We start from the raw sequence: 23,396 nt of genomic DNA on the forward strand, positions 1-23,396 counted from the left end.
GCTTGGAAATTGTGTTAACATCACTGTGTACAAACAAAAGAAAACTTCCCAGTTATTCAGTTTTCAGTAATTTTATAATGCTGCAGACTTACTCACATGATCTCTCCTGACACAGATGACCAGTTACCCCTTACTAAAGTTGGGTAATGACACAAGAGGAACATCATGAAAATGAAAAGATGACTGCATTTCTAAACAGCTGAAGGAAGAGAGATGCACTAGAAAAGCAAGATGGTTTGGAATAGGAACAACATGCTGTTTTGCAATTCATGCAAAAGGGCATTTCTGCATATTGATGTATTGATAAGAGTGAAAAGAGGAAGAAATTCAATGACACGTGAGTCAGAGCATTTTTCCTGAGGAAGCCACGTTCATGGCATGACTGCCTTGAAGGTCACGTGGGAATAGCAAACAAGCCTAAAGGGTTCAGGGGACTTTATTCTCCTGGTGAAAAAACACATACACTATTTCAGAAAAGCAAGGAGCAATTAGGTGTGGAGGTCAACTCATTCATCTAGTTGCCTTGCTTTTTTTACTTTAAAAAATTGTGAGAAATCCTTTAGTCTCTGTTCAGATAGGGGGTATTTCTTCTGATAAGAAAGACCACTGCATTTTTAATTTAAAAAAAAATTAGTATATAAATGCATCTGTTTTTCTAAGTCACAGCTCTAAATTGTAATGTAATAAGGACCACACTGCATCCCTGACAGATGCTCCTTCCTGACATCACGGAAAGATGCAGCTGTTGAATTGAGTCTGCAAATACAGACCTCTGGGCCACAAAACATTTCCCTCGTTAGTTTTCTGCACCCAAAAGCAGATCTTAATGCATAATCTGAACCTACTGCTGTAAATACAGTACATAGAGGGAAAACACAAAATATTTGTCATCAAACCGAAGTTACCCAAATCCCAAACCACTACCAATCTGTATTTTTTTCCCAGAGGGTGCACTACAAAATCTCTGGAGTACTGAAGGGTATTGAGGGTAATTTGCCCATACTTAAGCTTTATTACAGCTGCTCACACAGTACAACACACCTTCCTGTGCATCAACTGAGCCAGCAGTACTAGCAAAACTACAGCTTTATGTATGTATAGCAAAACTACAGCTTCTGCCATACCACTAAAGACAAAACTGACACAAAGTCATAACACAAGGGTTAAAGCACAGATTTTCCAAAGCACAGGATTAAGAGAAGATGGAAAGTGGGTATTGCCTTGTATATATAGCCATTAAACCTCAAAATATTCCAGTTATCATATGTTAAAGAACTTCTCAGTCTCCAAGCAATTGCCTGTACACTGGTCAGTGTGAAGCCACCATCAGCTTGGGATGAGGCATGACCTGGAGTCCTCAGGGAACGGCTTTGCTGTATGAGGGTTCAGAGCAGAAAGGTCTCTGAGAGATAACTCATGAGTGGGTGAAGAGAGCTCAGGTAGCCACTTTACAGATAAGGAGATAGAAACATCTTCCAGCAAAATGGCTGAGGTTACCGGATCTCTGGAGAAGAGCATTGCAAGAGCTGCAGTCAGCTCTTGCAAACATGCTGAATTACTTTAGCACTCTTTCAAATCTATCTGTAGTACATTTGAAGGATATTTCACTGCATTTTGTTCTTTCTGCCATGGGTACAGATAGCCTGAACGTTTCATCCTTTATATGATAAATGCCATGGCACACCTGCATAGGAAGGATGCAAGGAGCTGCAATCACTGCATCTCCATTTCAGGAATTAATTTCTAACATCATGCAAGATCTTCTGTTGCATTCCAAAGACAGCACAGCCCACTTTCCTGCCTAAGCCTCACTGCTAGAAGCTGTGCACAGAATAGCTGTGCATACTCTCCTTATTGAGGAGAGTAAGATCATTTTACAGTTCGTAAATCCAAGCAATGAGATACAAAGACACAGTATCTCCCACCTTTGCTAAAGCAATAGAACTTTTGGCTGATCAGAAAGGAGACAAGTTTGTCCAGGAACCTTCTCAGAGCCATGTTGCTTGATCAAGGTCCCTTTGGCCAATTTTGCAAAGCCACTGACGGGATTAAGAGTAGAAGAACAGCAACTCCTACACCATGCTGTACCTCCAGTTCCACGTGAGATGGACCAACATCCATCAGGACTCCCAAACTTGCATTCCTTCTAAACACATAGCTTCACTCAGAGTCATAAAACAAGAAGGCAACATGAGTTATAGTCTCTTACACTTCAGAGATGAAAAAACCAGAGGGTGGCATTGAACTCGTTTAGGATAATGAGAAAATAAATTGAGCAATTCTCCTTTTCCAAATTGCAAGAAATTCATAGCATTGATGATGCCTTTGTAAAAGGAATTAGATTTTTAAAGCTCTATTTTATATTTCATAATCTGATTCTATTTGGTGTGCAAAGATAGAAGACATTTTGATCTGGGATGCTTCAGCACATTATAAGCACCCATATTTCCATCTTCCAGAGAGACTTTTTTCTTTTAACTTTTCTTTTAATCTCAGATTCTTTGTAAGATGTCATTTTTAACCTTTGAAAAATATAAATTCTTAACACCCTTATGTCTTCAGTCAGTCTCCAAACAGCCCTAGAGAAAAAGTAAGGTTTTATTTAAAGTACTTTTAGTTGAGGCAGTGAATATCAGAGATAGACAGATCAGAGATGAAGCTGTAGTTTTCAAAACTCTCCCCCAAAAGCCCTTTTCCTTCTCTCTCCCCACAAAAGCTAAAGGAAATGAAGCATTTCTGTCTTTCTTCTGACTGAAAGCCTGGTTTGTGGAACAGAAAACAAAATTCAAGATTTATTTCATTCCAATAAAGTATCCCAAACATCCTTGCCACCAAGTTGCCATTTGTCCAGTTTTCTAACATTTACCTTTTCCAAGCCAGAAAAAGTGAAATCATGGAAACATTTTCCTTAAGCAAAATATGTTTAGCGGAAATCTTCTTTACTTTGCAGCAGGAACCAACCCACAGCACGGATCACACTTACGCCACAGTTGTCACGAATGCCTGCTGAACTGCAGCACTTAAACCACTTGCATTTTGAACAGCAGTTTGTCAAGTGATACTAATTATTCAGGAGGTCTCTGCTCCCAGAAACATAAACATTTCTTTTCATACCAATCACATTTTCTTTTCCATGTGGTGCTTCCAGCAGAGACTGAAATTAAAATGGCTTCCTTGTGGGCCATGGTGTGGTTTATTGCTCAAATCCCCCTCCACTCTTGCAAGCAGGGGCGAACATCACACCCGGGCTGTGCACAGCAGTTTCCCATCCTCGCTTTGTAGGTAGAAACCTCCTCTCTGCAAGTGGGAGAGCTCTCCCAGGCTCAAAACCATCCACCCTTCTCAAGGCTGCGCAGCTTCCTTGTAGCAGATAACACCAGGTCCAGGACTTGCAGGAGCCTGAGGATCATTCCCTTTAGGCAAACTAAAGGGAGCTGTTGCTAGGGAGCACCACAGGAAAGAGAAAAACAGGCTCTTGCAGGAGTCCAAGTCAGAAAAAATCACAACCAATCTCCAGACCTGCCAAGGTGCAACTGAGACACAGACACATGCTTCCTTCAAACTCCCTCCTGCTTCAGTGGGCACTGCTTAAGCCAGGCCACAAGCCTCAGAATTTCTTGAAAAACACAATTTCAGTCCCACCCTGGTATCTCACAGCAGGTCCTGCTTTTGCTGACAAGTCTATAGGCCAAAAACTTCCAATGCTGTATCCACCCGGCGCCACATGGCTGCACAGCAAGGTCTATCACAGAGAAAATCTGGCAGTATCAGCCAGAAAAAGTTTCATGAAATTGCAGCAAGCAACCCAATGTCTTGGCCAGCAGCAATAATAAACCTGCATTTTCCGAGCCACACTGAGCCATCTGCAAGTCACTTGTGGGAACTTTCTTGTTAGGAAAATCAAAGATGGGAACAGCCGCTGCTAGCCAGAAAACTGAACCACAAAAAGAAGCTGATTTTCATATCAAGGGGCCTTGGTTTATCTCAAAGGTTTCTCATGAAATAAATGATTTTAAGTTGATGGAAAGGGTGAGAACTTCAGATTTTTGCTGATACTGTCTGTTGGGGAGGCAGCAATCAGAAGCACACTGCTTACATTCTGTATCATGTTCATGAATGTATACGTCTTTTATTATATACCCATTTTACTATTTTCCCTTCTTCCTTAAAATAGAAGTAATACCAAAGTTTCTAATGAGGAAAATACGTTCGTGCATCTGATCAATTTGCACATCTCTCTTTGAACCCATTCCCTTTGCTGTGTTATCAGGCCCATGGTATATCTCAGAAAAACCAAAGGACTCCTCTTCCTAGCCCCAACTGCAGTCACCTTGAATGTTATTTTTAATGCCAATGAATTACAGTGTCCCTTCAAGAGACAATCACGGACAGAGTCAAGAAACAAGAATCCTGGTGAGACTAACTCAACAAGAGCTACAGAGAGAAGGTGGCTCTGACTCATTTTGGACTCATTTGGACTCAGATAAATATATTTTCAAAGTAAAACACAGATTTAGAGGGGAGTAGACAGGAAGAAATAACAGGGATCAACCCTAGAGCAAAGTACAGCGATCCACAGGGCTGCAGCATATGCTCCAACTGTGGGCACGTGTACAGCGAGGCTGGTGGCTGCCAGCCACACTCCTATAGCCTCCGGGAAGCTGACCTCCAGCTTGGTACCCTGCTGTGCCATCAGTGATCCCTGACAATTACTGAGAGCAAACAATAAATCCATTCTTTGGTTTGCTTTCACTTTCCAGGAAACTCCCTTTCCTTCAGGGTTAACAATTTTTCAGACTGATCTCAATGCAACCCTCTGCATGTATGGATATCATTATTGAAAAATTCTTTATTAAAACTAAAGCAGCCCTACTAGTTTTGAGATTATATGTCTAGAGATCGCCTTTTCTTAATTCCTGCTAGATGTCAGCAATGGTAATTATATTTGTTTAGTAAATTTATTTTATACTGTTAACAATATGAATCTTCTGGCTGGGGGACTACTTGCTTTGATTAAGTATGCAAATGATTCCCTAGGACATGTCAGAGGATCCTACAAACCTTCCTGAAGAGATACCTGCTGCCTCTAAATTAATTGAATGATAGCTAAACATATCACCCATAATTCTTAAGAAAACAAGAGAAGCAAGGAAGAGGTGAAGAAGGATCAGAGGTAAGAATGCATTCATATAGAGGAGGGCAGTCAAAGGAGACAAATAAGATAACAAAATCTGACAAGCAACATTCAGTCCCAAGGTTCCTTTAGAACAGAGCTTTAAGTTGACGGGAAAGTTAATGGGAAAACATCACAAAAGTAAAGGACAAAATGGGAACAGGAATGCTCCTTGCTATCACCATTGTACCAAGATCCCTACACTCAAAAACTGCCACAACTAATGAAAAACACATTTGCCTTTCAGAATAAATAGAACAGTTTTCAAGTATAAATATGATTACCCATAAAATCTCTATATACAGAAGTCCTACACACTTTCTTTCTTGAAGTATCATCAGCAGTCAATGTACTTTACTATCAGTCACCTTCAGACACTGGCAGGTGACCCACAGGTCAGAGGTACAAAGCAAAATAATCTCTGGAAGTCCCACTTTCAGCAAATGCCAACACTGCTTTGGCATCCTGCCAAAGGTCTTCTGCACCAGTTAATCCAACCCTGAACAGGATTAATTCCTCACACACACATATGCAGACCCTTCTGCTTTCAGTGCTATATAGCAATTGTGCTGAAGGCAGGGGGAGCTTAGAAACCACCTTTTCTCCCCAGTCCTGTATTAGTACTCAACAAGCAACTGTCTGCAGAATATGGGAGATGTTCACCCCGTAGTGAGGCTGATCCCATCACCACTCACTCCATCAAATGAGAAGCTACCCCAAAATCTAGGCAATAACTTAGAGATAAGAATACAAAGCCATACTAATTTGCACAGAAATCTCACTAGCAGGTGATGTTGTCAGGTCTTCATTTTTTCAATGTTGTTGTTTATTATTTCTTCTTGGATATTTGAAGTTTTAATTAGGTATAAGAAGATGGAAATTATTAAATTAGAATATGTGTACAACAGTGTGCATTAGAGAACAATGCTTTTTAGTGGTATTAACTGCAAGGGTAAACTGTGGTATTTGGAGTGGCTGTTGAAGGATAGGCAATGAATATACTTAATGAGAAACAAACCATGGAGCTGATTTCAGCACTTGCATATAGATATATCATTCACCACTCTACAAGGAATTAAGAAAAAGATAAAAACGGAGCTCTATAGTGCAAAGTAAAAGAAGTTGCACACTGTAGCCATTTTTCACTAGGGAAATGGCCTCCACCCTCTGCTGTTCCCTGAAGTCCTACAGCAGCGGCTCAGCAGATCTCACTGGGCCTGAGGGCTTTCACACTGCACCCAAGTGTCCCAAATCTCCTGCCAACACATGTGAACAAGACCCAGAAGTTATTCTCCAGGAGAACAAAATGCAGAGAAAGGACCATGTCAGGAATAAATGACTAGCCACGTGCAGGAAAGTCCACGAAAAACAAGATCCAAGGAAATGGGAAATGAATCCAAAGAGCCATCCAAAAGCCTCTTGCCATGCAGCATGGATGGACTCCTGCTATACCCTAACTCCTGCTTCCTTCTTCCTTTTTGCAGCACAGAACTGTGGCTACATTGCTCATGAGATCTATATACAGGTGGTATAAATCTGGTCATGAATAATACTTATGTGATCCTCTGTATACACCCCACAAAGACACAGGAGCCATTCTTTATACTGTATTCACAACTTACAGAGCATCACCTGCAAAAAGCTTAAAAACTCAGCCATTTAAACTGAAAATCACATCTGTCAATCAGTACCACCTTCCGGGCTAAAAAGCCGACATGCTCTCACAGGGGACTTCTTTGCAATTACATTGATGCCACACAATTACAGTTTGGAAAATGTAATACGAGATACCTTTTCTCCTGCTCCTTGTAAGAATGATTCCACAGCGAAACTCTGATGAATGTCTGTGATGTCATTAAAACAAAACTGAAACAAAGCCCTGCCAAGAATGACTTATTAGTAATTATGACTTCTAGTAAGAACAGTTATTGAGCAAATGTGCAGTTATGCAGATTCACATATAGTAATTAAAGCAAAGGTGAAACAAAGCCCTGCAATGAGTGACTTATTAGTAATTATGACTCATAGTAAGAATATTTATTGAGCAAATGCGCAGGTATGCTGATTCAAATACAGTAATTAAAGCAAAAGTGAAACAAAGCCCTGCAATGAGTGACTTATTAGTAATTATGACTTGTAGTAGGGACAGGTACTGAGCAAATGTGCAGGTACGCAGCCTCATATCACCTCCATGTGAATTAACCTACGCTATACACATTAGCTAGTCAAAAGACCTCTGAAGAGATGTGTACATATTAATCACTATCCTCTGCACAACTACATACACTGAATCCCTCTCCCAGCACAGTGCAGCAGCTTCCTTGGCTAAACCATCACTTTGTGTTAGTTTGGTTGAGTGAAACAGAAATAAAAAATACTGAGGTGTTGGTTTTTTTCCTTAGACAGAATCTCTTAGATTTCGCCACCTAAAATTAAGAGTAGGATCTTCCACAAATAGCAGCTCACTCATGGCCATAAGGAGGAATTAAAAACTACTGCAGCAGATGACAGTTGTATCAAATACATAAGAACAACACAGGTATTATGACACATGCATCTATTAGAGACTTGTTTCAAGTATAATTAGCTAGCAAGTAGTCTAATATAATTATTTAGTAAACTCTGCCTATAAGTATACAGTCATTCTTGTAGAAACCAGCTTCAGATAAACCACAAGCAATCATATTAACATTTCCTGTTTAAAACGGTGTTAAACACCTCATGTATAGATATTACATTTTAAAAAGCAAGTAAACATCCTGTCTATCAGGGCTGTGTTACCTTTGAACTTCCTAGTTCCATTTTTCTTCTCTCTGCATAGACTGCTCTGGAAAACACACCACGTACTTCTTTGGAGGTGGTGGAAAAGTGAGAGGGAATGGGAAAGCAGAGCAGAGACCGCCACAGTGCCAAGCACAGGGACACAGATGGAGACTGCACGAGTGTGCTTCAACACTGCACAGAGAAGACTCCCATGTCCAATCACAGGTCTCCTTTCAAAAACAAAGGTGCTGCCTTTCATGATGCAGGCACATTGGAGTTTGTTTGGTGGTAAGGAATGAAGTCAGAGATGGGTCTCTCCCGGAAAGCTCGGGAAACTGATGCATCAGTGACCCTAGGTGAAATATTACTTTTCCTCCTAATCCCATCAGTGGGAAACTTTCCTTCAGGTGACTCAGGGTCCATTCAGCATCCACCAACTCCATCATCAGGACAGATAGCATAGCTCTCCTCCCATGTATCAATGGGAAAGCAGAATTTTCACTTGAGGAGATGCCTGCCCATGACAGCGTGCATGTACCTCAAACAGGATCAGCACAGCACTGGCTTGCAGGACTTCGCACAACAGACCCGAGCATCAGTGCAGGTCCAGGGACATCCAGCATCAACACCACTGACCACACAACCCCAAGCATGACGCATCACCCACCCATGGCTATACTTGTGCCAAAATATGTTGAGACTCCTCTGTCCAGCAGGAATGCTGCATAACTTAACTTTGCTGTTGAAAGCAGATCTGTGAGTGAAACAGGGTAAAACAATGCCAGGTGTTCCTCATCATGACAGTCTGGGTATGGTTGCACTTGACTACTACACACCTAGAATCACAGAATTTAAGACTGGAAAAGACCTCTAAGGTCAAGTCCAACCATTAACTAGCACTGCCAAGTCCACCACTAAACCATGTCCTTAAGCACCACTTCTACATGCTTTTTGAACACTTCCAGGGACATTGATTCCACCACTTCCCTGGGCAGGCAGTTCCAACGCCCGACTGCCCTTTCAGTGAAGGTTTTCCTAATACCCAATTTTAAAGCTGCCCTAGTGCAACTTGAGATCATTTCCTCTTGTCCTATCACTTGCTACTTGGGAGAAGAGGCTGACCCCCCACTGCCCTACAACCTTCTTTCAGGTAATTGTAGAGAGCAATAAGGTCTCCCTTGAGCCTCCTTTTCTCCAGATCGAACAACCCCAGCTCCCTCAGCCACTCCTCATATGACTTATTCTCTAGACCCTTCAACAGCTCTGTTGCTCTTGTCTGGACACACTCCAGCACCTCAATGTCCTTCTTATAGTGAAGGGCCCAGAACTGGACACAGCACTTCAGGTGTGACCTCACCAGTGCCAAGTATGGGGGACAATCACTGCCCTGGTTCTGCTGGCCACATTATTTCTGATACAAGCCAGGATGCCATCAGCCTTCTGGGTCACCTGGGCACACTGCTGGCTCACGTTCAGCTGGCCGTCAGCCAACACCCAACCTCTCTGTCCTTACATCAGGGCACACACAGCTTTTAAAAATCACCAACCTGGTTTTAGGTGGGTTTTTTTTAAGGGTGCCTTCCTCAAGAGCCACTTCAGAAGCTTTAATCTCAATTAACTTTTTTGACCCTGTCAAGGTCAGGGCGTGCCCCAGCAGAGGCAGGGACCCCAGCACACTGCTCTAGGCAGGTGTCTCAGGGAAACCTGCTGTTTCCCCAAGATCAGCTCAGCAGAGCTTCCAGCAGCCAGCATGTGCAGTATCTCCCCATCTGAGCTAATTTTCAGTGAGTAATTAATTAGGTGCTTATGAAAATCCCAGCCCATCCTTGACCCATGGAGGACATGGATTGATTATTTACCCGTGATTTCTAAAAACAAAGGTTGCCAACTCCCAAGGATATCAATACAAGTCCTTTCAGTATCATTACATTCACTTTCGATTACACTTTTAAGAAATGGATATGGTTTCTGTTCTCTTTCCACAGCTATTTTCTGAAACAGAAATATTCAACAGAAAGATGGAACTGGAGGAACAGTAGCCACAGACAAACCACAAGTGCAGATGTAGTCTATTTTTGTTAAATGTGCTCTTGTAGCGTGATTATTTTTTAATATAATGCAGGTCCCTTTTTTCTTTTTTTAAAGCATCAATGTGCTGAACAGAGAAGTGCATCACCTCTGTATATAACACAGCCTGTAGCCCCTCTGTATGAGGAGGAAAATTTGAGTTAATTACCCACACCACCTCATTAGTCTCCCTCTCCCAACAAATAAAAATTAAAGAGAGGCACGCTTGCTGTAGTAGAATTGCTGAAAGGCAGAAGTTGCAAGATTACTGTGCAGTGCACTGCCAGCTGCAAGCAGCAGAAAGCCCTAGCAGGAATGCCAAGCCCCTGGCTCACACAGGAAACATATATAGCTGTTATTCTTTCACATGCATTTCTTTTTTTCTAATTCATTCAAATAATGTTTCAAAGGTGAAAAGGCACTTAAAATCACAAGAAAACAACCAGAGCTCTTTGGTTTGTTTTTTTTTACTTTGACCCAACAGTACAATTATTCTGCATATTACACGTATATCATGAAATTAGGGAAGTAATAAGATCAGGCCACAGAAACTTCAGAACACAAACGATGAACAAATAAAAACCTCTACTAAAACATCCTACTAAATATCTTTAGGGAGAGTCATCTACTTCCTAACTATGTATATTTGTTCCTTAAACTATAGGGTTTGGACTTGGTGGAAAATATGGGAAGAATCAGGGCCGTAACAAGATATTCAGAGAGTAAATGTATATACCTCGTGCATCTCTGTTCAAAGAAAGGATAAGAGATACTCCAAACCCACGTGATGCTTTACCTACGCCTTTCATATCTGTGTTTACTATTGTGACAAGGAAGAGTCTCTGGAAATACACTCATACCTCACTAGACATGCAGCACATTTACTACATCCAAACTTAAACAGAATACATCAGAGCAATAGGCAAGTTTAATACTAAGGAGTGCAATATTCTCACAGAAGTATTTATGGCATGAGACTTGCTCAGGTAGGGACATAGCTAATATGGCACGTTGTCTATAGCTTCAAATTCTGTTTTAACGTTGGCCTATGCAGGGTATTCCAGTCCCTCTCCAGCTCCTCCCTCTCCCCCGCTGTACATCACCCAGCAAACCCAGGGAGTGGGCTGCACTGAATAGCCTCAACGTCGTCAATTCAAACCAACGTTCATTCCAAACCTTATCAATTCAGTTAAGAAGAAACTGCTGCTGGAAAGGAGAAATAAGGTGACTGTTCTGAGAGCCCGCTCAGCCGCCCGGCAGTAACCTTGTACATCGCGGGCCTGGTGTTCCCCGGTGGGGCTGCCAGACAGCGCGCGTGGACACAGTTACTTTATTTTCGACCTTGACACCTCCCAGCGCGCCCGTGAGCGCTGCCCGGGCAGGTATTTATGCCTTATCCCCGTGGTACAGCCAGACGAGCACATCCCCAGCCCGGGCTACCTCCCTGGCCAGCGCCGCTCCGGGAGCGGGATGCTCCTGGAGGACGAGTCGGGCAGAACGCGCATCCCCGGCATCCCCCGCCGCACCTTCCCAGCCGCCTCCCGCAGCGGAGGGCGGGCCGGTCCTTACCGTAGAGTAGGCTTCTCGTCACCTGCCCCCCCATGGCGGCGCAGCCCCCGCCCGGCTCCGGCCCCGGCTCCCGCTCCGCAGTCCCCGGCCCACGCGGGACGCGGCTGCCCCGCGCCGGCAGCCTCCGCCCACCCCCGCGCCTCCCGCCGCGGCACCGGCGCTCCGAGCTGTCATCTTTATTTACATAAGAAGGAGGAGACTTCGCGGCTTCCTGAAATAGCTGCCGGCGTTTCATGGATGCAGCGTGTCCCCCCTTCCCCACGCACACACCACAGTCCCACGGTGGAGAACTCAGTGGGCAAAGGCATCCACGCGCGGTGCTACCGGCGCTGCGCGCCGCTGGCCGGGATGAAACCCGGCGGTAGCCGGCGAAACCCGGCAACGCTAGGAACAAAGCGGGAGGCACCGCAGACTCCACCGAAGACAAAAAAAAAATTTTGTAAAATCAAACGACTTTGGCCATTTGAAACTTTCGCTCCCCAGTGGTTGATGCCCTAGTGCAAAGCCCTGGAATAAATCAGAATAGGAAAAAAAAGTTTTGAAAAAATTTATTACCAGGCATCACCACTCCAGAGTCTTCAAACGGTCTTTGCAGGTTAATTATTAATTATTTAATAGCAAAGAAGTGCTCGAAACGCAGAATGGTTCGCCACAGACTGAAAATAATAAAAATATTACCCCCAGTAAACTCTTTCGTGCAGGGCTCGCACGTTCAGCGCAGATACAAGGCTTTCTGCACTCCAGTTCACTACCTCTGCTGATGGATAATGGCCAGCGTTAGAAAAAGCAGGAGGTTGCCGACAGCGGTTCAGGGAGGTGCGCAGGGGACTGCAGCCAGGGTTAGACCCTCTCTCTGCATCCCGCAGTTCATGCAGGACCTTGCTCGTTCCCTCCTCTGAATCTCCAGCACTGCACACCCCTGCCTATACACTCATGTCCCTGCATCTCTCCTGTCCACTGCTCTGAGAGTAAATTAACACAGCAAGCACCGAGCTGCCACAGCCAGCCACGGCATCTCCCAGCTGGCTCGTTTAAAACTAGCTCATGCATCTTTATGCTGCGCCGCAGTCACTCTCCTCTCTGCAGAGGAGCAAGAGTCAAACTTATGCAGCTGCAAGTGCAGCTCTACCTCCCAACTCTTACCATGGTGTTGGGCAAATCCTGCCATCCCACTGCCTCGACTCTGCCACCGGAAAAATGGGAAATAAGATTTTTCTCTTGCCTGTGTTGTAAGGATTATTGCTTAGGACGTCTGTGTGCTGAGGTCTCAGCACTTCTGGAAAGAAAAAAAAAAAAGGCAGTGCAAAAAAAGCCCAAGCCAAAAAGCACAGTCAGGATGTTTGCACTATTGCTGCATGCTTGAGGAAAGCTGTGTCCAGCATTTTCAGCCTGTGAGAGGTGCCTCTCTCGAGCCCCCCCAGCAGCAGCCAGTCACTGCTGCCAGCTCACCCAGTGGCTCCCACCTGCCCAGCTGAAGAGACTTGCACCCACACCCCAGAGCCAAGCAGCAGCTCTTCTTTAGCTGAGCAGCACACAGACAGCACTCCGCTCATCCCTGCCTGTAGTCACACTCCGCAGAGCTCATGGCAGCTTCTTGGCAGAATAATCTTCCTTTCCCCCCCCCCTTCTATTTTTTTCCCCTCCCCAGATGATGCTGCACTTACAGTGGGTGGGGTGAGGACTCATCTCCAGGAGCACTGTGGTGTGGCCCCCACACCCCAATGGGTGCAGGATATCTCCCAGGTCACATGACCCCATCACAGCACCCTGCTCTGCTCCCTGGCTGCTGGGCACCCACAGAGGCCACAAGGACACTGCCAGTTTCATGTCCTGGGGGTAGCCCACCCTCTCAGGCTGACAGCAAAGGGTCCAGGAATTTACACCATCAAATACCACATTTCACTTGGAGGAATGAAGATTAATTTGGACGTTCAATCCCAAATTTTCTCCCTCAGTTTCAGCTCTGCTTTCCATCCTTACCTTAATCTTGCTACAGCTCTGTGAATAATTGACTTCTTGGTTCACTGCCTCAACCAAGAGATTGCTAGGAAAAAATATAATTTCATGTTGGCCCAAAAATGAATGCTTTGTGCGTCTCACTGAACAAAATGTTTCTTTAACTCAAAATGAAGCATTTTATTTTCAGAGTTATTTTTACCTCATTTTTTCAAGTTATGGTCATTCAAACCAGTTCTGAAATGATGTCCTAAAAAAAAAAAAAAGAATTAAACCCTTTGTTTTGAATATACCAAAAGGAAAATTTTGAATTGTTATCTTTTCTGATTATTTTATTTTTTGCAACTTATTGGCTTTGTTTGTTTGTCTGAGGGGGAGGATGGAGAGGGCAGACTGCCAAAGTGAGTCATCCTGTTTGGCAGAAAATTATAAACAATTTCAATTGATTTTAAAATTCCATTATTTTTCAGAAAAAATCCAGCATCCCCTCCCACCCCTGAACTTCCCCCGGTGCTGTGGAGCAGCTTGTAGGGGACACAGCCCTCAAAGCCATTCATGGCAGTAAAATGGCCTGTCTGCCCTGTTCTGTGATAAACCTTTGAGGATTATTTGCCATATGGCAAATCTTTCCTTCAGTCATGTCACACTGAAACTTATTGCTGATTTGTTCTTGTCACTTTTCAGACCTTGCTCTTTTCCAAATTACTCCTCAGTCTTTCATGTTTAGGTTCTCCTCTAGACAGGGAAAACCTACCTATAGCCCTGTTCCTATTTTACAGTTCTCTCTGCCAATACCTTCTAGGTCCCCTTGGGGTGTTTCTTTGTCCTTGTCAATATGGGTAAGGCCTCCTGTTTTGGCATCAGGTATAAAAGTCAATATCATTCCCATTTGTGCTCCCTTCTAAATCACTAACAAAGGTATTAGGTTGGACCCAACAGAAACCCAGCCCCTAAATCCATTCCCATTCATGAACAGCATCCAGCAAACTCCAGCCAAGCAGAGTGCTGCTGTCCAAGCCGGGAGGAATCTGCTGCAGGAGTATTTTGAGGCAATGTCTGATCTTGCTAAATATACTCATCGACCACAAGAGTAGGATGCTGAGGCTGCAGAGCACTCCTGAAGATAGATTCATGTCATCAAGGCTGTGTATTAGCTAAAACCTTGGATCTTTCCAAGCAGCCTTGAGCAGACAATGGGGCATCTCTCTTATCCCTCCAGGGATAAAAACCCTAACCCTGAGCACCAGGCAGCAGGTTTGGGTATGAAATTGAGGGGTTATGAGCATCTGCATTGCTTCTCTGGTGTCCTGGTCAGAAGGCTGGCAATCAGCAAGGAGGATGCTAGAAATCCATCATGGTCTGGGAAAAGACATCCCAACATGGCCAAACAGCTCATTCCATCCTGACTGGAAGAATGCAGCAGAGATACCTGCAGGGAACCACAACAGGGAAAACCAACTCTACAGAGGCCTGTCTGGCACAGGAGTAGACACAGAAAAAGATACAAAGAGGGAAGAAGGAGAGGATGAAAAATCCAACTAATGAAGATCAAGGATAAGATTACACTTATGCACAGGCCAGGCCAGGAAGATGAAAATCCAGCTCATGCAAGCCTCATGCAGCTAGAACTCTTTTGGGACTGGATTTGGCTCTGTGGAGAACTGGAATTTACTCTTCATAAGCAAGACAAAAGAAGGAGGAAGAGGAACCTCTCTAGATTGGAGGTTTCATCCACTTTAACAGTGCTGCAGGTAGAGACATCCAGCCAAGAACCAGTCCACAGAGTTTCCTTGAATATCAGTATGGGATCAGTATGGTGGAAACTGTGGAAATCAATATAATATTTGCCAGGGACACAGAACCTTCTCTTAATGATTTTTATGTTTAAAAGCTGCAATCAGTTTTCTATTACCACTGCACTTAACTCTATGGTAACCAACAGATTGACTAGAAATTGCCCTTTTTCACTCAACACAGTAGCTCTCAGAAAACAGCTGGAGTTCATCTAGGAAGATGAGGTAATTTAGGGGAACACATTCTCAGGTCTTTTTTCAGCTCAAGTCTCTGACTCGTGGGGGGAAACTTCACCTGTACAGTAAGCAGATTTCCTTCAGGAACTTCTGCCACTGTAACTCTATAGGAAAAATAATGTTCTCAACAGGAAAGCATCCAAGAAAAAAAGTATCACCAGTATGTGCAAGTGCACAAGAAACAGGGACCAGAGCTAGGAAACCTTGCCTTCTAAGTATCCTTTTAACAGTAATTTATTGCCATTAATAGAGGGAACTTAGACAAAAGGTGTGTCTCTGCTTTCAGTTCTCTCTCTGTAATACAAAGATAATGATACTGCCCCAGCAAGCAGTATGCTGATTAGCTGACCTTTATGCAGCCATTTGGGAATATAATGAGTTATGTCATTATTAAGCATTATTATAAAGCTGCAGCTCTGGATGAAAGCCAAATCTCAATGTGTAAGCCAAACAAAATTCAAAATTCTGGTTCGAATTCTTAAAATCAAAATCTCCACTCATACCTACAAACTATGGCACCGTGACCACTAACCCAGGTGCTCAATCATCCCAATACAATTATCTCCAGGCACGACAGGAAGGGGAGTTTAAGGACAGGAAAAATCTTCAGGCTGACTATCCACTATCCACTCAGCATAAATGAGACATCAGTTGTGTTTGCTTTAGTGACAGGAGCTGCAGTGGCACAGTGGTAAAGGCTGCCTCTGGTAGGGCAATGAAGACATCAGGGAGGTGTTGTAATGGATGTCCAGGATGTGGATTGATTCAGTGAAGGAGAGCCAGAGGCATCACGTCACTGCTCAAGGGCTGTCACGCCTGTTCATGCAAGGCCAAAGCTGCCACAGGACATCCCAGTCTTAACCCTGACCCTGCCAGCACCCAGAGTTTTATTGTAACCCCCTGCGTCACTGTCTGCAGGAGTGGAAGAGGGAAACAGCAGTGCTGGAGAGGGGCAAGAAGCTGAGCAAGGAGAAGAATTTCCAAGGCAAGAAACTGAACTGATCTCAGGCCAAGTTGCACAACGTTTTTCCATCAGTATGCAAACGCTCATGAGCCCCCACTGGATGCTGGGTTTATCTTCAAAGAGAGTGACTCAGTGCATAAAGGTGTCAGTAAAGAAATTAATGCCCCAAAAGCCAGGAGTGCTCCCTTCTCCTTGAATACTTTTGGGATAATATATTCAGAAAACCCTGTGGAACAGTAAGAGAAAGTAGTGACTGGAAATCACAAAATTCAACGTAAGCTGTGCCTGGCAATTAAACACTGCATCAAGCTAACCAGGAGCTTTTAGATGATACAGAAAACCTTTGTCTCTCTGGGGCAAGATTCCCTGAAATCTGCCAAAAGCCCCTTCATGAAGGCAAGTGTCTGCACTGCACTACACTGACTAGGCCTTCAAATGCCTCCAGCTCTCACCTTCATTTATATGCTAAATTAATAGCTGCCTCTCACTGCCAGTTCAGATTAATGCTTCAAGCACAAGAAGATTCAAAAGAATCTTAGGCCTATCCAAATGTAATGGAAAATGAAGATAAAAACATTTCACCAGAAGAACCACTGTAATTTCAAAAAACAAAGAAATGCTGATTTATAACATTCACCTAGTGAAGCTGACTTGTTCTTTCAGAACAAATATAAAAACTAGAGAGAAAACTGAAGTTTCTATCTTAAAGCAAATATTTTCTGTAGTCTCATGGGAATATCTTTATTTTTACTCTGATTGAAGGCACAGCACAACAATAACATGGCAGGACTTGTTACTTCAAGTCCAGTTCTATGGCTATTAAATGTTTGGAAACTTTAAACAGTATCATCCCATGTGATAAGGCACTATGACAGGTTTTAGCAACAGAAGTATAATACAGTTTTCCACACAGGGTTACAGGGAATGCTGGTACAATATATATACTTTTATATTATATAAGTAGCTTGTTCATGCTTTATCACAGGCAACATCCAAATTCTGCACTGCAAAACTAAATTGCCAGCTGAAATCATCAGCATTTTCATGGCATTTTTGCTTGAACATTTGAGCAAACACTACATTCATTTTCACAATATTTCTGTAGGAAGAGGTGATGCCTCTCTGCCTGAGCTAAAGTATATTTTGAGGTTCTGCAAAAATTTAAAGGAGGACCTTTCAAGAAACAGATTAATTCACTTTAACAATCTTCATTCCATGCCCTCTGGAAAGGACACAGGCAGGAACCCTGTGAAACCTAAGAGGTAAATAAGGTAATCAGAAAGCACCAGGGTACAAATGAAGGTTAGATAGACAGCTTCCACTCCAGAATGTGCAAGCTTTTGAGACCTTGAATTTGTAATCTTAATAATGTTCCCTTGGCATAGAAGTGCAGTTTCTAAAGATTTTTCTTAGTAGATACAGTGATAGGAGAGAATAACGTTTCTGTTTCCTGTGCCACCCTTTCCAAGAAAAGCCTCTCACTTACATGCACTGATGTTTGTAACCAAGCAAAGGCGCTGTATGTTTGCGATGTAAATATTAACCCAGCAGAGAAGCACCTTTTTATTACCCTGTTGAAAGTCCTTCAGAGAGGACAGCAAAGGGCAGCAGAATCCAAAAGAAACCTTCTGGGCTGGCAAGACAGGCACCAGGCTCACACCACATGTCCATGAGACAATGTCCCCCACTGCAGGTGCTCAAAGAAAGTTTTTAGCCTGAACTTTGAAAGGCTCCTGGGGTCACAGAGGAAGGTCCCTGATCCTCTTCCAGGACTGGCTCCCTATGCACTTCTCCTCACCCCAAAACTTCCCTGCCTCCTGCTAAAGGGCCATGCTAGAGGAAATGGGATTTATTTACAAAACTTTGCCATTAACAAGGCTGCTTTCGCAAGCTCTTTTACATTAGACTCCAGGAAACCAAAGGAGCTGGAAGTCAAATACTTCAAGGGCAAAACACATGGCAATGGTGATTTTTCCAGCCCTGATGAGAAGAATCTTGCAGGTGTAAATACCAAACAAATCATGTCATGCCTGTTACAGATGTTGCCCATTCCCACTCCCTCTGTTCATCTGTTACCCTTCTTGGGTCTCCTGCTCTCCCTCACCAGATACTGTTGTCTTGTACCTCCCCATTCTATACTCTTTGTGGCTTTTCAAGTTTTATTTGAAATTTAGCCTTCTTCCCTTTTTATATCCTTTAACTCCTTTCTTCTGCTATTCAAATTAAAAGATGTTTTGAACCTAACTCAGTCTCACAGAAGCATCATGAAAGGTCTTAAGCCAGATGCAGTAGACTATTATCGGAATGAGAAATGAGTTTTGGTTCTTCAGCTCAGGAAAACAGGATTTAATCAGTATAAAAATCAGAGCTTTACCTTCACCAAATGCCACTTATTTTGTACCTACTTTAGCAAAGCACAAAGCAGATGAACATCAAGTGCAAATACTGTACTGAGTAAAGCAATGCTCATGCTTCCCTCCAGTCACTTCTCCATTCAACATCTCCATTTCCAGGAGGAGGGATCAGAGTAGGACACGAGCTTCATATTACCAAACGCAGAAAAATGTCTGTATCCGTAGGATCTAAACCATGCTAATATATTCATCTCTACAGCATCTAGACTGAGTGTCTCTGACCTACCACAGCTTCTTCTGATCTGCCGCAAACTTTCACAAACCAAAACAACACTGTGCCATTGCGCCTCTTCCTCCCATACACCATGCCTCCAATCCAAAGGTCTTTTTCACTTCTTTTTCCTTCCTCCCCCAATTCTTTGTCTCAGCAACCTCTTCTGTGCCGCCCACACACTTGGAGAGCAGAGAGCAGACCAATCTGGCAAGCTCAAATAACAAAAAAAAAAGGAAAGAAAAGGAAAATAGAAGTTGTTTTCTGGCCTAGAAGACTCCTCTGTATTTTTATCTGGAGGGAGCAATCAAATCTCCTTTCCTTTCACCAGGAACCAAAGGGAATGGCAATGGATCCCAAGGTCTCGCATTCTCACCAATCAGCCCTGACAAAAACAAGGGGGAAAGGCTGGTATTTCTTCTGGACACACAGACACCTTTGAATAGGAACATTAAATGTATTTTCAACCTTCTTTCAGCATCGAGCACCAGTTAAAATATCCATTTTTACAAGGTGGGGTTCGATTAGTCAGTTTTCTTGTTTGTTTTTCTTAAAAAGGGCTAAGGACCAGCTTTGCTGCTTGCAGGCTGGTTAACCAGCCAGGCAGTTGGCACTTCAGGAACTGCTGGGCTGGCTGGGCATGAGCCCACACACGCAGCACAAGAAGAGGGTTTGGAAGGGTGCAGAGCTCCATGTGCAGCAGACACCCCCAGAGTGCCCACACGGCACTGACAACATTTACCCATCAAGGTCTCAATCCTGCAATCTCACCAGCACATTCAAAAAATCCACTCTGGCATAAAGCATCTAATGACATTAATGGCACACAGCACAGTGATACAGTCCAGGCATGTGGAAACAATCATAGGCCCAGAACCCAGGACAACTGATTTTTTTCCCATTCAATGTATGTTTTACTTAGATGTCTGCTTCTTCCCACCCTTCTTTCTCGGTCTCCCAAACTATTATTTGATTTTGGGAGAACAGAGAAAAACATCTTCAAAACAGAAATGTTATATCACACATATCTAAGAAACAAAAAATGCTTAACTTAGATATAAACAATATATTTTATTAAATACACATATTCCTAATAACAGGCAGGATTTGACCCCAGCACAACTGGTCACTGATCAGATAAAATACATCTGAACTCTGTTCAGCTAAAAATAATGTTTGTGATTCCTACACAGAATTGAGTTTCAGTAAGAAATAAACACTGTTTATTAGGACCAAAGTGTATGTTCCACAGGATGACTCAAAAACGCTAACCTACTCTGTGCAGCTCTTTGCTTGCTCAAGGTGACCTGTGAGCCATACCTCAGGCTAGTAAAAATCAGCAATTACATCATTTACAACAACAGTCCAAACAGAGTGTCTCTCCCTCCCTATCAGGTCATCTTAACTCAGCTGTTCTTATGTCCTGGAGATGTTTTATGTGCACAATAGCATTTTTATTTTTGCAACTTCGTGCCAGCTATGATGATTCCTGTCACTTCAGCTTTTTGTAGCCACACAGACAAAATGTCCACCTTCAATAGATTTATCAGCATAGTTGTAGCCAGAGAGTCTTCATAATGCTGACACAGTCTTTATCCAGGCTTTCACCAAGTATCCACCTAGACTGCTCTGTTGAAAGCAAATTTTCATGTGTGTCTCTGGAAGCAGATCAGCCACCACACTCTTTGCCAATATTTCTGAAGTGGACATTTTCACACATCTCCTCCTGCCTTGTAACTTCAGGAACCATCACCAAAGCTTTGGGCAGCAACATATTCTTGCCCACAGGAGACAGGTGCTCTTCCCAGGGGAATCCCCACATGACTCTTATCTAGCCTTTACCTCCAAGGAGAAAACAAAGACAATCAATGCTCAGTGCTCCCCAATTTCTATCAGATCTTCAACAAATAGCACTGTGACTCACTTCTAACTCACATACAGTGAACTCAGTCCATTGACATTTCCAAGACCTCGTTCAAGGTCTGACTGTGGTCTCACTCCCACTTCAGAGACTATTTGCCCTGCAGCTGCAGAGTGTGTTTGGAGGACAGAAGAGAAGAATGTTTTTCATTAATGTAGAGTAGCTAAGAAATATAAATCTTTTTTCCATCCACTGGGATTAAGATAGGAACATTAGACATGAATTAGGCATGAAAAAATAAATATCTCCACATGTTCCATGCTAGCAGGACAGGCCTGTACATTACACGGACATGATGATCTTTCAGATGATGGTCTTTCTAACAGTTTGAAGTCTATTCAAGGTCCATCTCTTAGCAGCTTGTGATCTTCCCAGACATCAGTTTTTGCTTCAAGACAAACACCAGTACCACCTGTCAAGGCAGAGGTTTATTTAAGAGAATATGTATGAGATGTGGGCAACCCATACCACAGTGACCTTAGGAACTCCCCTACAAACTGGCTGCTCCTTTTGGGGAGGGCAGGGAGCCATGTGTCCCTGGATGCTCAAAGACCAGAGTTTACTTGCTGGTCAGTCCTTCTGGATATTGTTCGTGCTAACCTAAAGCTCAGTAACTATACTTTTTTCCTCGCAACTTACAGTATATTGCTGACACCATTTATCTATCTGCTGCTCTGCAAGTCTCTGAGACACCTAACAAAACTCAGGCAATGCAGAAAAGCATCTTTATTCAATACCTTAGTTCACCTTCGAGCAAACAGAAGCAGTGTATCACACAGTGGGGATGGGCCCTCAGCTGGGTAAGCCCACAGTCTGAGCCAATACTTGTTGGGCTTTAGACAACTTGAGCTGAGAACGGAGACTCAAAAGATGCTGAAACTTGAGTGGGAGAGTTGTGTAAAGACACACAGAAATATTTAAGGGAAATGGGCACAATAAAGAAGAAAGGCATTTTTGCTGGCTTATGAAAATTGAACATATGCAAGGCTTAATCTGCCACCACTGAAATCAATATGAATTTTGCCAGTGAAGCAAAACAAAAGCAGAAATGGAAACAACATCTGACATTTGCTATGTTAGACTCTTACAAATTGCTGTAGTTAATAGCTTATGAGATGGATGAATAATATAACATAGGCAGTGGATGATTTTAAACTTCCATTTTCACAGTACAAAGGTGTCATAATCTGGAGAGTTTTGAAACTTGTAAAAGCTGCTTATGCTGACTTCATATTTAGGGAGAGATTTTCCATTTGGATAGTCATGTTAAATCTATAAAGACAGCAAACAAAAGAACATGTGAGATGAAAATAGATTAAAATACAACACAGACATAGAAGCTAATTTGGATAAAAATTGCTGTAAATAATTTATTATTGAAGTAGCCTTCAAACTTAAGTTCTTGGAATGTAAAAGGCAAAGTATTTCTATAAATTATTTTTTGGGAACTGATCATGTAAGCCTCAGAGGCTTATCCAGTATAAATGAAAGCATCTGGCCTTGTATCTTTAAGACCATAATGAGATGGTCACTGAGCAGTCACTATGGAAAGCATGGTATTCAGAAATTAATATCTCTCTGAGCACAGAACATATAATGAAGATAAGGCAGAACAGAAAAACAGAACTTGGACTATCACATCAGGCATACTCAGTGGATTAGTCATGCAGGCAGCAGACCTGCACTGGGAGACAGCAAAGAATAGGGTAAGGAATCTAATCCCTTTAGGTAAGTAGCAGAGCAGTATCAAGCCAACACAACTAGATCCAGGTCCAGCATTTCAGGGCAATCAAATCTGGGGTTAGGTCCCATTCTGGGAGCTGTTGTTTTTTAGGGACATTTCCACAACTTACATAGAACACAACAGGTTCTGATATTATCATTTTCTAAATACTATCTGCACAGCAGATGTTTTGGGTGTGCACAATATCCCTCGAGCTTTTGACATCTGGTTTTTTAAGTCAGGTGTTCATGTTTCTTAGTCAAAAGAATAAAACGTGGAGGTTTTGCCTTCTAAAGAAGAAAATGTAGGATGTCTTCAGTTATTCTCTACACTCTTACAAAACCTTGTTAGAAATTCCCAAAAAAAAGAATTTGTAGCACTGGTGGAATCATTTCCCTTTAGACACATAGGGAAAATTACAGAGTAGGGCTGTAAGAGGGTGAATTGGCAGCATGCACAATGGAACCTGACACCACTTGGCTTTCTTCTCCCTTTTTAAATAAGCAAAGAGTAATATGAAGAGGCACCATGGAGACAGCTCTGACACCAGGCAAGGAGTGGAGAGGAGAAAGAGTAGTGCTGCATGAATGCTGACATCCAAACAT

General features: G+C 42.9%; 1 protein-coding gene across 5 annotated transcripts in view; it reads right to left on the reverse strand.

The window, feature by feature from the left end:
• The window catches only part of NEURL1 (neuralized E3 ubiquitin protein ligase 1), a 151,917-nt gene that overhangs the window by 76,432 nt on the left and 52,089 nt on the right, over positions 1-23,396 (reverse strand). The window contains exons 2-3 of one of the 5 annotated variants that reach the window (XM_017804214.1): positions 13,553-13,616; positions 12,716-12,845 (exon numbers count right to left, since the gene is read on the reverse strand). The exons of 1 other annotated variant lie outside the window; for it this stretch is intronic. In XM_017804214.1, coding sequence (XP_017659703.1) covers positions 12,716-12,740 — 25 coding nt within the window. In that variant the 5' untranslated portion in view covers positions 12,741-12,845; positions 13,553-13,616. Of the gene's footprint in view, positions 1-11,572; positions 11,654-11,756; positions 11,831-12,715; positions 12,846-13,236; positions 13,291-13,552; positions 13,617-23,396 lie in introns of those variants that run through there. 3 more of the 5 variants (XM_017804215.1, XM_017804216.1, XM_017804213.1) reach the window with 3 other exon arrangements.

This window comes from Lepidothrix coronata, unplaced genomic scaffold (genome assembly GCF_001604755.1).
Source record: "Lepidothrix coronata isolate B3197 unplaced genomic scaffold, Lepidothrix_coronata-1.0 Scaffold8, whole genome shotgun sequence".
NCBI classification, from domain to species: Eukaryota; Metazoa; Chordata; class Aves; order Passeriformes; family Pipridae; genus Lepidothrix; species Lepidothrix coronata.